Genomic DNA, 15659 nt, shown 5'->3' on the forward strand with positions numbered 1-15659 from the left:
TTGGAGATATCATTGCTTGTTCTAATGTGAGGAAGAAAGACAAAATGATCTGTTTTCTGCTTGCAGGCTTTCTTCACTGATGAGTACATCAGGGACCACCCTGAGGATCAAGAGAAGCTAAACAGACTTAAAGATTTGATTGCTTGGCAGGTAATACAATGCTGGGCACAATTCTCTGAAGCTTTTTCTTCTTTCCTCCCTGCCTCTTCATTTATTGATCTTGTTTCTAGTGGAGCAGCATAATGTGATTTTACTTTTATAATATGCACATGTTTTCTCTGAATATATATTTGTAACAAAGTAGGGAATAAAAGTGACTGGATCTGCAGTATGTAACTAATATTACTGAGAAGGAGCTTTTCATAAAGGCTTTTAATATAATAATAAAAAATTCTTTAAAAGTGTTGGTTGGGATGAAAGAGCAGCCTCATCATGAAGTTGAGTTGACATATTCTGAACTTTCTTGGCCCAAAATAAGCTAACTCCTGATCTAATGTCATAGAATTGTGGAAAAACCAGTGGACCCAATTCAAAGGATCTTACTCTTGTTTACATTTCATTGAAATCAATGGAAATTACATTTGTCATTGCTAACTTGTTCCATTGATTTCTATAGAACTTAGTTTCTTTCCCTATGGTCTGAAGTATATGTTATTGCTGTGAAATTTCTCACAAAACAAGGAGAAATGGAAATAGTTAAAACTGACCACTTTCATCCGAAGACTGATTGGGTTTTACTGGCTAATTTCAAAGCATTTTAGGAGTTAAACATCTAGATTTAGGATCCATGAAGTTCCATTAACTTGCTCCTACCTTATAACATACAGGAAAGGAAACTATCCTATTGTTTTAAAATATGTGTGTACAGATCAAGTGCTAGGCTGTAATCTTAGGTGTAGATGTGGGTAGGAGATCAAAGTGCACCAAGCTTGAGATCTTTCAGAAGTTTTTATTATAACCACATACAAATAATGGAACAAATAAAATGCTCTTTCCATTTAATATCAATATGCCAGTTTAGCCAAGCGGTCGGGCGCAGTTCAAACTTCCAAAATACCTCCAGTTGTGTGGTTGTGTGCTTCCATGGCCTGTGCACGTAGCTGCCTAGTATGATGGCCTGCCTTGGCAGCAATTCTGTAAACCTTTGTTGCAGCCAGTCTTGTTAAGGTACTGATGGAAGATTCTACTGCCTGTTTAACGTATTATACACTTTTGTGAAAACTCAGTGGAGTGTTAACGTCCTACAAGAAGATAGGAAATATACGGTAAATCCCATACTGACCCTGCAAGGGTAGGAAAATGGACTATAGCTGAGGAACCAGCAACAGTAAATAGTTGTACTATTTCCATAGCAAGTATTCAGTGGGAACCATTAAAAATTACAGTGGTACCTTGGTTTACGAAATTAATCTGTTCCAGAAGTCCATTCTTAAACCAAAGCATTCTTAAACCAAGGCGTGCTTTCTCATAGCAGCGGGGGACTCAATTTACAAATGGAACACACTCAACAGGAAGTGAAACATGTTCTGCTTCCAGGGCAAAGTTCACAAACCAAAACACCTACTTCCAGGTTTGCAGCGTTCTTAAACTTAAACGTTTTGTTCATAAACTAAGCTCTTCTTAAACCAAGGAACCATTGTATTCTGATTTCCAACAGAAATATGTCCTGGGCTGATTGACAACAGTCTGTTTTTTACATTTGTACTTTTCCTTTTGTAGAAGCAAAGTGCCATTTTGTGTCCTACATACAAAATGGACTAATTTTTATTTTGAGGAGTTAAAAATTGTTTATGGGATGTGGAATGGTACACTGACCCTTGTCAAAAACAATTGAGTAGATTGCAGAGAAGAGCAGGTAAAAAGCTAAAATCATCCCAAACCTCCTATGAGTCAGTTAGCAGGATTTTAAAAATGACCTCTGAAGTGATCCTTCACTTTTCAATAGCATAGCTCTGATTCAGCAAGGTGGCATAGTAGATTCTAATATGGCTGATGTTACACTTTTGCCTATATTCTTGAAATAAAAGATAAAGGGAAGAGGCCAGCTGCTAATGGCAAACACAGAAAAGAAGTTTTTGTGTCATAAAAAAGATTAACTAATTCAGAAACTTCCAGTGCACATGGGACTCTGAGGAAAGCCATATATGCATGATTTTGCATGTGTGGGTTCCACACTGATTTCATGGGGTTATAGAGGAAGAGGACTATGCAAGCAGTTGTTGTGTTCATATATCAAAGGGCCCTCCATGCATAAAGTTAAATATCTGATATTTCTCCTTTATCTCAAAATGCTTTGTTATTTTGAAAAAGAGAAATATTGAATTTAAAACCTACCTTGCAGGACTTTAGAGAGGGATGCTAGGCAATGTCATAGAAAGAGCATAGCTTTTGCTCAGAGGTTGGGGAGAAATAGCCCTCATTGGTTCCCTTGTTATTAGCAGCTACAGCATGAGGGGACAGGAAAACCGAGACCAATCAGATCTCCTGGAAATATCACTTTCATTTTTATGTTCTTGTCAATTATTTAATGTTGCAACAAAACTACATGAGGGATGCAGCGTGATGGCAAACTTTCCTTTTCATGAGCTAAATGTTTATTGCTGCCAGCCTGTTCCCGGGTAAGCACCAATAATTGTCAGCTTCTTCCTTCCTTTGTAAATCAACAAGAACAATGCTGTTTGCTGTGATAGTTACCCAGAGTGTTTATTCTGTGGGTGCTGTAAGTGTATGCAAGAAAAATTTTAATCTCAGGCATAAGGAATTGCGTCTTTCCTTCATTTAGATGTCTAAATATTGTTTGCATAGGGCTGGATTCAACTAACCCAGTACACGAAGGCAGCAGCACAGGTTAAAGTGAAATGGTGGTCTGCTGCAGCGTATTTTTCCAGTTACTAATCTGGACTGATTAAGCGTGCCCTGGCACATTATGTTTTTGAGTCCTTGCTCTCATTATGTGTATTAAAAGTAGACGAAATGTAATAAAGCCTCCCTCTATCTAAACCTCTACTTGTCTGTGATCTTCCTCAGGAAACACACAGAATCATAGAACTGCAGAGTTGGAAAGGACCCCAAGGGTCATCTAGTCCAACCTACTCCAATACAAAAATCTCCACACACGGTCTCCCATCCAATTTGAAACCATACTGGATCCTACTTAGCTTTGTAAATGTGCTCACCGTTGTATTGCTGCACCACCTACCTTTTATTATTTAGAATTGTCTTCAGTTTACAATAAGATGCCAAACTGCTGTTAAATGTTTCCAAGGAGGTAAAGAAAAGTCCGTTGGCAAATATATTACAATTCTTGGCTATATTGTGGCAGGACATTTTTTTTTTTTACACATTCTGTAGATCAGGGAGATAACGTGGCTAAACTTCTTTCTGCTGTTCCTTCCCAGATTCCATTTCTTGGAGCTGGAATTAAGATCCATGAGAGGAGGGTTTCAGATAGCCTTCGTCCTTTCCATGAGCGTATGGAGGAGTGTTTCAGGCACTTAAAGGTCAAAGTGGAGAAACAATATGGTGTCAGAGAACTGGTAAGATCCCCTGCTTTTACTTCTCTATTTTTACTTCTATTTTAGCTGCTTGAAGGGGGACGGGGAAGGAATCAATGACCATCGGACTGTAAGGTGCAACCTGTGATATGAAGGCACTACAGCTTTCATCCAGCAGCCAGATCCACTTCTGGGGCACTAGGCTTCCCCTAGCGGAAAGCCAAGAACCTTCTGTTTATGTGAAAGCTATTCCACATAGTTAGGGAGCTGAATTAAAAACCTTATGAAAGTTTGCCGGCCAAGACCTAGAGCCCCTGCTTCCTTTCTTCTCCTCTGTCTGTAATTTTTAATAGCTTAGAGCTTTGATCCAAACTGAATATCCAGGGGTCCTGGTTCTTGGAAGATTCCAGCTGTTTGCTGAATCTGCTTCTGAAGCAAGCTCTATAATAAAACATAAATGCATTAGCTGAGGCTAAAATGGTTGTATAAAAAGGCTGTGCAATAGAATTAGCCACTATGTGTTTCTCACAGCTCTTGGAGCACAGCCAACTAAATGGCCGAATAATTAGATGAAATGTTTGATAGCATTAGGAATGAGAGGGTTGTTGTATATCGAAGAGAATTTCTGCTCCTGCCTGGAACACACTGCCCTTGCAGGTTGTAATGGTCTGATTTGGTTTTACTGAAGAAAGGCTTTCTAGGTGGTGAATTTTTAAGCTTATTCCTTGGGGGAAATTACATGGCCTAAGTCCCAAATAATGCAAATTATGGCTATTTGTCTACTTTGTGTGCATATAGCACAATAGCCATAATTTGTAAACGTCCCTTGTATTAACTTAATAAACTAGCTTCAGAATCCATAGTTGCCTGTTTGAAAGCCAGAATAAGATGGGATTCAGTAATAGCAAAATTACAATCTGCTAAAGTCTTCTTCCCAACCATAAATGGGGAGGAGAGGGGGGGTGCACAAACCTGACACATTGCTCAGGCTTTTTCAGTATTGTCCACATGGCAGCACTGAAGCATATTTTTGCATTATGAATGACTAGAGCCAGTGTCAGCTTGGTTGAACAGTCCTTGTCACTTTCAGGTCAGCTAAAATGCATCCAGGTTCTCCCGGCTACGCTTGCATTTCGCCTGAGCTGTTCTCACTGGGAGCTTGGTATAAATAGATCCCGATTGCTGATTTGGGTCCCATTGCAAGATGAGTTAATTTAACCTGGGCTTTAGCAAACCATGGGGAAGTTCCCAGAGTCTGACATGCACAACCTGACATAAAGCACACGGATAAGATAGCAGCCTGGCTCTAGTGTTTTAAATGTAAAGCAAACTACTAGTGTGGTTTCTTCACTCCCTTTAGATTTGAACATCTCCCAGCCTATTCTGGGTTCCAACTTGAGCTGAAATTTTGCATGCATATCAATGCAAAAATGAAAAGTAATTTCCTTCAAGTATACGTTGCAAAATGAAGTATTTCATCACTTTTGAATACGTTCCACATAAATTAATATGCTTGGGGGATGCCAATATTTAATATATATTCCAATATATATAAAAGCCAATGAATTCAAAGAGCAGACCCCTTCTGGTTTTATCATCTCTTTGGCTGGCTGGTGTGTTCTCTTTACCTGTAAAATGTAGCTGTGTGATTGTGTCTTCTCTCTGAACCTGGGGTTCACCAGATGAGAAGCAATTCCCACTGCATATAAAATGTAAAACGTATTTGAAAATAAACTTGGGAGCTCTAAATGGCTTTCCTGAGTCTCTTGCCGGAGGTGGCTCTCTGAGTGAAATGAGACAGCGTCAGAATGGAGCCTGAAGTATGAGATTACATACCAATTTCCATAGAGGCTTCATAATATCTCTGAAATCTGTTTGGTTTTTTTTTTAAGGCCCTGACTTTCAAGTATTAAACTCAGGGAGGTGGCAGGTTTTTACACCATATACATATTGAGAATAGCTTCTCTGCCTTAATGCTAGGTAACTGAAGAAATTTCTGCTTCTTCGATAATGTGAGCTGAAAATAAAGGGGGTGATCTAAGTTCAAAATACAGCTCAGTTAGTCATGGATTGCACTAACCCCGGAGACTTGATCTTTCCTGGACATACTGAGCTGCTGTAGGCAGCCTTTCTCAGGCTGATCTGTGGGCGAATGAAGAAAGTCCTCAGCCAGCAGGAATTATTTTAAGTACAAAGGCAAAATCATCCAAAGTCAGGAACCCTTGGAACTGCCCCCTCCCTTTAAGGCTGCTTATTGGGGTCTGGACAGGTCGTGGAAGGGACCCAGCAGCTTCCCAGGCCCCAGTGAGCATGACTGCATCTTCCTTGCCTGCCTCTGGGATGCTCCCAGAGCCCTTGCACTTCTTTCATGGAGGCCAGTAAGGAAGGCACCGTCATGCTTACTGGGCTTTGGGAAAGTGGAGCAATACTCCAGGATGCTGTCAGAGCCCTTGTGCTGCCTTCCCAATGCCTGGTAAGTGAGGAAACCCCACTGGGTGTGCAGTTGGGAGGAAAAATAAATATATGGAGAGCAGGGAATGGTGGGTTTTTTCTGCTCTCCATTTATTAATTTATCTCCATCACCACCTGTATAAGGTTGCGATTGCGTAAGTGAAACAAGTGCAACTTGCAAGTTTACTGTAGCCGCCTGCTTTACATTTTCAAGGTTGGTTAGAAAGAAAAATAGAGACCCTTGCATGCTGTCTGGTTCATTTTTCAAAAATAGGGTGTAGTGCCAGTATACAGAGTTTCTCCTTGAACAACTGAAGTCTAAACATTAACTCTCTAAACCAGTTACAGTAGAAACACCAAGGTAAGAAAAAAGAACAAGATGCAGGGAAAGGGTGTGTTAGGTTAATATGCCATCACTGAACCTTGCTGAGCTCCAAGTTGAGCTACCTTTATGTCTTCAATACATGTTTTCCACTATTATCTTCCAACAACACACTGTTTATTTTCCACTTAATTTGCAAACTTTACAAATGGGATTAAATCAAAGGAAAACAAAATCAAGGGTTAAATGCCTTGCTGAGGTATTTGAGTTTTATCTGTTCTACCTCATGGTAAATACCGATCTCCCTTTCCACCAGGGAAGATTAACTACCTTATATTTCCTATTCAGCCGGATTTTGATGATAGGCGAGTTGGTCGGCCAACATCTATGCTGCGATCGTATCGTCAGATGTCTATTATTTCCCTGTCCTCTATGAATTCAGACTGTGCTACGCCAAGCAAGACTACTGCAGAAAGGTGAGTTTTATACTGACCGCTCCATGCAGATATGGCAGGAGTTTTCTCCTTCTCCTCTTCCTTCCTTCTCCTTCATCTTCCTATTACAATGTCACGTTATACAACAAAGTTATCAAAGCAACTTAATAATACTACAGAGAATTTTTAAAAATTACACTAGAGCATAATAGTAATCGTATACTAGCTCCCAACCATTCCCCAAGTACATCAGCATAATGATGATGATCTAAAACAACAAGCTAGCAAACAATCAAAAATCAAGGAGCAGGAGACAAAATTAACCAACAAATGCTTAGGAGTAAAGAGAGAATGGAACAATTCTCTGAAAGGCACTGCGGTTCCAAATCTGCATATTATGTTTTTGTATTTTATGCTGGAAGATGCCCAGAGTGGCTTGGGGAACCCAGTCAAATGGGCAGGGTACAAATAACAAAATTATTATTATAGATCAAAACCTGTACTTTGAACTGGGCCCAGAAACACAGTGGAAACAAGTGCAGCCAGACCAGAGTTGCTTTTATATGTTTAGACTGCCTGGTCCCTGTTAAGATTCTGTCCACTGAATTCTGAACTAGCATGCAATGGCTTAGCCGAGACAGTAAGAATCTTGAGGAAATACAGCATGTGATGACTCAGCTGAGAAAGGTTTTTTAATCTTTTATATTTCTTAGGGAAACCCATTTCAATACTAAAAGCTACTTTTGAAATTTGCAATGGCAATCTGACTACATAGATCGCTGGTGAACCTTTGAAGACTTACTAATTCTCATTCCAGCACTACTTGCTACTACAGTGATTTCAGGAGTCATAGCCACAAAAATATGCATTAGGCAAATGAAAATATGTGTGCTTTATTCACAGAGAAAACATGAGAGCTTGAAAACACACTGTTTTTAAAACATGAGTGTTGCCTTCCTGGATTATCTGTCCATGTATTTTAAGATGATGTGGTAACTTCTAATTGGGCACCATTGTCCTCCAAAGTAACATAGGAAGGTCCCCTAATTATGATGATGCCAAAGATGTTCTGTTAATTAATACATTCAGCTAATGAACTAGCCTGGAGTTGCTACATCACCAATAGACAGTGAAGAAATAAAGCCTAGAATTATTTTAAAAATACTAGTGATTTTATTGTTTTAACTGTATTTCAAATATTCTTTTAACTCTTATTCTTATTGTTTTCTTGGATATGTTAACTAAGGATATTTTAATTTTGCATGCATTTTAACCATGGATTGGTTTTATAGTTGTAAACAGCTTAGAAGCCATTTGGGCATACAATCAGTATATAAATAAATTGCAAATCATAACAAAAAATTGCTGTACCATTGTTACCTATTTATATGCAGTTTGTTTTTCTTACCCCCAGAAGTATTTAGAGCGGACATTTCAAGTGTTTTGTTTCTGGTCCCAAGCTCCCCTCTCTCACCCTAGCACAGGCATCCCCAAACTCGGCCCTCCACTACAATTCCCATCATCCCTGACCACTGGTCCTGTTAGTTAGGGATGATGGGAGTTGTAGTCCCAAAACAGCTGAAGGACCGAGTTTGGGGAAGCCTGCCCTAGCATGAGATTCAAACTTATTTTAGCCATGCCCTGAACTCTTCACCACAACTTCCAGTACCTTACCTCTGCGAGAATCTTCTGAGCTCACCTGCTGTTTATTGCTTTGTTGTCACTTCTTGTTCCATCCATTTCCTTTCAGCTGCATTTGTGCCACTACAAAAAAAGACTACATAAAGGTACTTTCCCCAATAAACCTGCTCTGACCCTCATCTTCTATTCTCCTCCATCAGCTTCATGCATATACCCACTTGAGGAAATCCCGAGCTGTCATGCACAATGGGCCTGCAATGCTGCACAGAATCATCTTTCAATATAGGAGCAGTGCTATGGGCATAATAATTAAAAGTGCTTTGCCTCAATTTCTATCCTCAGCTTTGAACTGGAAGTCCTGTCTCCCAAGGCTACCAAGTCAGTGTCAGATGAGAATGTACGCCTGGCAAGCCCCCTGCCTGAAGTTAAGCTGAGAAAGTGCAGGAAGAGAGCAAAGAGAAGCAGTGTGGTCTTTGCAGATGAAAAAGCATCACCTGAACTTCTTGATATGAAAAGTGTACGTTGTTATAGATGAGTAGTCAATTTCATATTAGACATATGTTTTCTGGACAGTATGTGTCCCTTAAAGTATCAATGTCCATGAAAGAAAAAGATGTGGTTTTCTTGCAATATGTGACAGTCATCTTGGTAAGTGGTGGAAGATACATTTGCTTAATGGAACATGTCAGGTGTTGCTGAACGCTAACTCCTAGCATCAGCCCTAGCAGGCAAGGCCAAGGATGTTGGGAGTTGTAATTCAGCAACATCTGGAGGGCCAAAGGTTCCTCACATCTGGTATAAGTGAACCTGTATAGTTACAGTACGCTTAGCAGTCAAGGAGGCTGGGAATATACCCTGACCTAAACTAGATTATTCTTTTTTTTTAAACTGTTGGTGACAGTCAGATGGCTTGTTTGGTGGGAGGTTGTAGCAGTGATCCAGAAGAAAGGAGTTGGATGCACTTTTGTGGTCCTGATTGCTGCTGGATACTTTCAAGAGGGATAGGTGGTCATTATGAGTCTTCTTAAGGAAATTAAATATTGTTAGGGCATTGCAAACTGTGCTCTATAAACAGTGCCAAGCTGCAGACTACACCATTGGCACCTTTTTGTGCGATCTATCATTTGAGCACTTTGATCACACTAATCTATCATCAGCCTGACTTGTATTGCACAATTTTATAACATCACCCCTAAGAACCAAATGTTTTTGAGTATTAAAAAAGCAACGTCATTAAAGCAAAAATCAAAAACAGTTCAGTAAAGAAGCCTCATCTAATTTAGTTTACTATCCAGAAGCAAAGCTAACTAAAAATCACTTTGAATCATAAATCCTTTGGAAGAATTGTTACAAAGGACATAAAGTTCTATCCCAATATAATCTGTTTAAGACCCTATTAAATGGTCATCAGCTTCATTTACTGTTCACCCCAGGAGTAAATTGACTCCCTTTTGTGATCACATAAAATGTAAACATGCATAACTTTCAAAATTCAATAATTCTAAATATGTTTCATATGCTTGCTGAGATCAGTGTAAAATTCAGTTTTTAAAGACTATCATGGCATAAATGACTAAAACTTAATTTGTGCCTGCCAAGCAGATGTTGAACAGATTTAGAGTGTTGGTCACACCTTCGCCAAATAAAGAAAGATGCGGTAGAGAAGTGAAAATGACATCAGTTATTTAACCTTCAGAAATTTAGCAAGTGTCCTTGAGCATGTATGTCTAATTACTATGACTGTGGGATTTTTCTAGCTTTCTGTTGGTGATATCCTATAGATCAAAGCTTCTGCCTCATTTCAGTTTTGTGACAGGGTAAAAACCATTAGAGTTAGGCAGAAGCTCAGGGACAGCCGAAATAGCTGCTGGCTGTTCCCCTTTAGACCCCAACCATTCTCCTCTGTTGCCAAATGACCTCTTCCTCCCCCCATCCGCCCCAAACCAGCCTACTGCTCCAGGTGTGGTGGTCAATACTTCACCAGTGTTGTAGAAAGATCCAGTCTATTTGGCTTCTGTGCACGGAACTGTGTGCTGGGAGTGAAACAAACTACAGTCCCGGGTTAAGACCTAATGCTATATTAAGAGTTGTAGGTTCCCTCCCCACTCCTTGCAACAGTGGAAAAGAGTGAAGTGGGTATGTTTTGTTCATATAGAGAAAGCATGTTTACTGTGACATGCAAATGAGGCCATTGTAAGAAAATAGAAGTGTGTTTGAGTGATCTTTCCTCTGCATTCAGTATCTATAAGTAAAGAAATGGAAGTGGCTCCCCTTGCTTGACTAAGTAAGATTTCAAGGATGCTATAACCTCCTTTGTGCCCTTGGGCAAGTCTCATTAGCTTCAAGATAACTTGTACAAAACCTCCCAGTGGACTGTATTTTTAGAGCACAGTTCATATTCTACTGAATTACAGAGGAAAAAACTCCCATTGATTTTAATGGTCTTAGGCATCATACCTGAGTCAATAAAATGACTGCTTGGCTTTACTGATCTTTAGTTATTAAATGAAGCATTTTGCATTCTTCTGGCTTAGCCAGAGGCAGCTTCACTTGTGAGGAAGCAGTAGTCTCTTCAAATGATTGAAAAAAAATTATGTTTGCCAGCACAAGTAAAACTCGGACGAAAAATTTTACCCTATATGCAACTGTTAAAATTGGTTAATTCCCCCTCCTGAGTACTGAATGATTTGTGTGTTACTGCACAGCTGTCAAGAAAACATGCATTTATGAGTGACACGAATCTTTCTGAACATCTGGGTGTACCTCACAAAACATCTGTTCTCAAGCAAATGAGCTTTGCCAGCCGTTCTATGCCAACCATTCCAGGTAAGGCAATTAGGATAAGAGAATGAGAACTCTGTACTTTGGGGCTGCTAGTAATTAAAATAAAATAAGCTACTTCCGTTCACTGTTGTTTTAAAAAAGAACTTCAATCTTTTCAAATTCAAAATGTGTTGAATATTAAGTATTATATTAATGTTTTAGTGCCTAAAGCAGACATTTTGATACAGGCCAAGCATCAACTAATATTTTATTCAATGTTATCTAATCATTATAACGGTTACAATCAGTTAAGATTACTATCACTCGAGTCCTTTAACTATCACTGTGTGTATAGAGTGCGCAGACGCAAACACAAGCAATGTGCTCAGATAGTCCTCACAGACATCAGAGCCATTTAGAAACTCACTTTTGTGCCAGCATCAGAGTAATAAAGAGTAACAGCAAAATCAAAGGAACATAAATATTTCATTGCTGTTGCAGTTAAGAACTTGCGAAGTGGCGGGACAGGTATTTTGTGCAGCACAGAAAAGAAGGAAGAGTGTTTGGACATATATTTAGCAAGACAAAAACCCACGCCTAATAAATGCAATAATGGAGGCCGGTATCCCACTTCTCTACCTTGCTCTTTTCTCAATTAGCAGTTCTTACTCTTCACTTGATTAACTAAAGCTCTTGTGGACAATTCCCAGCAAACTCCCAGATGCATAGCATCCAAACAAGCATATTAGAGGAGGAGTGAAATTCTTAATCTTGCTGGAATCTTGGGAGCTACCTGACAGATGGGGAGAAGGCCAAAGTCTTCCATTGCACTGGATCTGGACTAGGGAGAATCCTACAAGAGTAGTCATTTATTCTGGAATAGGTGCTTCTGCAGACATCCTTGAGTAGCAACATTTATCAGTCATACTGATCCTTGTACTTGCACTTGGAATGGAAGCCCTAAGAGGCATAAAGTCTTTTTGCTTTCATAGTTTGTGTCAAGCTGTTTAATTGTTGCCATTGTCCAACCATGGGAGGAAAGGGTGTTACATTTTCTGCATGCCGAATTTTGTTATTATTTTTTGAGAATTAATTAATTTGGGCTCTCTCTTGTTACTTCATTATGTACCAGTATTTCCTTGTTTTTAAGGGGTAACTATGTCCGTGTGCTGCCCATCACTTGAGGAACCAAATGCACCACAGAGGATGAGCCAGGCAAGCATCCCTCCTCCCATCTTGGAGCTGGACAGGAAAACTCTAAAAAAGAAGAAAGTGAACCAGCTCTTCAAAACAATAGTAAGTGAAAATTTTCAAGTTGGGGCTCAACTGAATAGTGGCGTCTGATCAGCTTCTAGCTGCTGGTGTGCTCCACCTTTTCCCTGAGTTTTCAAAGCAGATCTTGTAACTTGCATTGAAAATGTGAGGAACTGAAGACGCATAACCCGAAAAGACCTACAGTGGTGCCTCGCAAGATGAAATTAATTCGTTCCGCAAGTCTTTTCATCTTGCGAGTTTTTCGTCTTGCGAAGCACGGTTTCCCATAGGAATGCATTGAAAATCAATTAATGCGTTCCTATGGAAACCGCCTTCAGACCAGGTCCGGGGACAGTCTGTCCCCTGACCTCTTCTGAAGGCCGGCGGGGGGCGAAAGTCTTTGCTTCCCCCCCCGCCTGCCTTCCCGGGAGAGCGGAGACTTCTCCGCTGTCCCGGGGCGATCTTAAAATGCTGGCGGGCGGCAGCGAAGGCTTCGCTGCCGTCCCCCAGCATTTTAAAAGCCCCCGGGACAGCGGAGGATCTTAAAATGCTGGCGGGCTGTCCCGGGGCGATTTAAAAGCCCCCGGGAAGGCAGGCAGGGGGGACAAAGACTTTTGCCCCCCGCCGCCTTCAGAAGAGGTCCAGGACCTCTTCTGAAGGCGGGCGGGGGGCAAAAGTCTTTGCTCCCCCCCCGCCTGCCTTCAAAAGCCGTCCGGGACAGCTGAGAGACGCGCTGCGTTTCTCCGCTCTCCCGGGAAGGCAGGCAGGGGGGAGCAAAGACTTTTGCCCCCCGCCGGCCTTCAGAAGAGGTCTCTTCTGAAGGCGGGTGGGGGGCAAAAGTCTTTGCTCCCCCCCGCCTGCCTTCAAAAGCCATCCGGGATAGCGGGAAGCGCTTCCCTGCTATCCCGGACTGCTTTTAAAATGCTGGCGGTGGGGAGCAAAGCCTTTCGGCCCCTGCCGGCCTTCCTGGACCTCTTCTGAAGGCCGGAGGGGGGGGGAAGGCTTTGCTCCCCACCGCTAGCATTTAAAAGAGGTCCCTGGAGATTTCCCTATGGGCTTTCTTCTTGCAAAGCAAGCCCATAGGGAAATTCGTTTTGCGAAGCGCCTCCAAAACGGAAAACCCTTTCGTCTAGCGGGTTTTTCATCTTGCGAGGCGTTCGTCTTGCGGGGCACCACTGTACTGAGGAAATCTATCTGCTCATTGCATTATTTTTAATATTTACCTATTCTGTATGCACAGCATGCTCCAGCACAGCAATTTTGATAATAGGTTAACACAAGAAGTCTCATTTGACCTTCACTTGTACTCCTGGCCTGATTTATTTGCCAACCCAGCAAAAATTTAATGCTTCGTTAAGATTTCAAAAACCAAAGCCATGTGAGGGGAACAACTCAACCACACAGTAGCAGCACTACAGAGCACATTTCTGTTTAGATCATAGTAGGCAGCTTGGTACACCCATTACACTGTGGTGCTTCCATACACATTTGTATAGAAGGTGTTAACAATGCTGCATTTCATGTACTCTAGGCAAAACTTTCTTTCAATGAAATCACATCTTGCCTGCAAAGCAACATACAGTCCAGGCAAGTGTTGGCTTACAGCCAATATCTATTTAAAGTTGATAAGTTTCAGGGTTTTTTCAAAAGCCTGACTGGAGATGTTATTATTTTCTAAACTCCGATAGCAAAACAAAATATGCAACCTAGAAATGCAGAGGGTGCTAGTATTTCTTGTGGTGCATGAAAGGACAGCAAATTCTGCCATTTTAAATGTACTGTCTCGCTGAAATGCTGGAAGATTTCTGACTGGTATTTCCCTTTCATAATTTGCTATAAAAGACTATAATTGTGTTTTGTTTTAGCTGACTACGATCACTAACATTAAAGTGTTCAAAGGATGCCATATAGAATATTTCAGTACTTCTTGCTACAATACTGTAAGGTAAATCAGTATTGTCAGCCCATGACTGATGGTGAGGGATGAAGGGAGTTGTAGTGCAACAGCACCTGGAGAGCTATAGGTTCCCCAATGCAGCAGCAGTAGCCGCCACTGGTTTTATTATCTTGCATGTGTTCCCAGCATCAGCTCACACATAGTATCTGCCACTAAGATTTTCCTTAACTCCTGTTTTTAAAAGATGCTTTACAAAAAAGCTCTTACAGGTAATCTAGCTTTTATGTTGACCTCACAAGTGTAGAGTTCAGGAGTATCTTACTTGCATTTTGATCATGTACATGTTTAAAACTCAGTATGATTTGCTTTTGAGCAAATAGGAATAGTTCCAACTAAGTGTGCACAATATTGCAGCCTTGAAGTAGTAAATCAAATCACATCAAAAGTGAACAGCTTGCGGGACAAGAGGGAACATATTTTTAAAAGCCACTTCTTTCACTAATAAGAGCCAAGCAAAAGCTAGGCTTTAATTCATCTGTCAGCCAACCTATATTTTGACTTCATTAGAGTTCCTTAGAACAAGGAAGTTTTCCCCTTCAAAGGGACAGCAACCTTAGTAACAACCTTCAGATTTGATTCACTGTTTGTTTTCTGAAATCTCCCTGCACTTTAAAGTCTGGTTTTAAGTATCAGGTTTGCACTTGCAAGTAATACAGGACAGAGAATATAGAAAGGATACTCCTAAGAGCTTAGATGCAAGTGTGGAATCTTGCGAGTTTAATCTCCTTTGAGACAAGCCTGAAAGGGAATCTCTCAATGAAAAGCAAAAAATCGAATGAAGACCTGCCTTGCAGCTGTCATATTGAATATGCCTACGTCCAAGAATGTAGGAGCACCATCATCTTGGCTGTGACCACACATCCTGCTCTAGTGTTGTAGCAGAGAAGAGGGTGTTGCAGTGGGACCCAGCAAGCCTTAGTAGCTAGTTCTTTAAGGAATCCCATGCCACCTAAGCCACTTTGGGGTTTTATACAGAAAGGCAAGTTAAATATTTAACATAAAAATAAACATCACTGCTTGGAGTTGGAGTGGATTAGTAGTCCTTCATGGCATGCATTCATATAAGCACTACAGGCTGATTTAAGTGGGAGGAAAGCACTGGACCATTCTGACGGAGAGCCCAGGTGATAAGAGAAACTGCTGGGTTAGCTGTTGGACAGTGCCTTATTTGGTGTGCTTACAGCCAATGTGGTGCCATCCAGAAGTTGCTCAGTTATGACTCACCATTCTTGACCACTGGCTATGCTAGCTGGGCCTGATGGGACTTGGAACCCATATGGAGAGTGCCACGTTGGCCACCCCTGGCTTACAGCAAGATCACTAAAAGAAGAAAAACGTTGACA

The 15659-nt window shown here is 40.9% G+C and overlaps 1 protein-coding gene and 2 long non-coding RNA genes across 18 annotated transcripts in view; 2 read left to right on the forward strand and 1 right to left on the reverse strand.

Annotated features, from left to right (window-relative positions):
* DOCK2 (dedicator of cytokinesis 2) overlaps window positions 1–15659 on the forward strand; it is a 252567-nt gene that overhangs the window by 235692 nt on the left and 1216 nt on the right. For all 5 annotated transcript variants that reach the window (XM_081899107.1, XM_081899111.1, XM_081899110.1 and 2 more), the window contains 6 exons: window positions 67–150; window positions 3399–3536; window positions 6616–6743; window positions 8685–8859; window positions 11048–11168; window positions 12256–12401. In XM_081899107.1, coding sequence (XP_081755233.1) covers window positions 67–150; window positions 3399–3536; window positions 6616–6743; window positions 8685–8859; window positions 11048–11168; window positions 12256–12401 — 792 coding nt within the window. The remainder of the gene's footprint in view (window positions 1–66; window positions 151–3398; window positions 3537–6615; window positions 6744–8684; window positions 8860–11047; window positions 11169–12255; window positions 12402–15659) is intronic.
* The window catches only part of LOC309363129, a 40119-nt gene continuing 27751 nt past the window's right edge, over window positions 3292–15659 (reverse strand). For 2 of the 12 annotated variants that reach the window (XR_014165241.1, XR_014165242.1), the window contains 5 exons: window positions 15541–15636; window positions 8401–8465; window positions 6761–6823; window positions 5123–5193; window positions 3543–3935 (listed from right to left, as the gene is read on the reverse strand). This is a non-coding gene — a long non-coding RNA (uncharacterized lncRNA). Of the gene's footprint in view, window positions 3494–3542; window positions 3936–5122; window positions 5194–5574; window positions 5637–6760; window positions 6824–8375; window positions 8466–8560; window positions 8675–15540; window positions 15637–15659 lie in introns of those variants that run through there. The other 10 variants (XR_014165243.1, XR_014165244.1, XR_014165248.1 and 7 more) reach the window with 9 other exon arrangements.
* Window positions 12423–13727, forward strand: LOC309363147. Its single transcript, XR_014165275.1, has 2 exons — window positions 12423–12565; window positions 13545–13727. It is a non-coding gene; the product is annotated as an uncharacterized lncRNA (long non-coding RNA).

The sequence above is a fragment of the Podarcis melisellensis genome (assembly GCF_964234715.1).
Source record: "Podarcis melisellensis genome assembly, chromosome: 2".
Taxonomy (NCBI): domain Eukaryota; kingdom Metazoa; phylum Chordata; class Lepidosauria; order Squamata; family Lacertidae; genus Podarcis; species Podarcis melisellensis.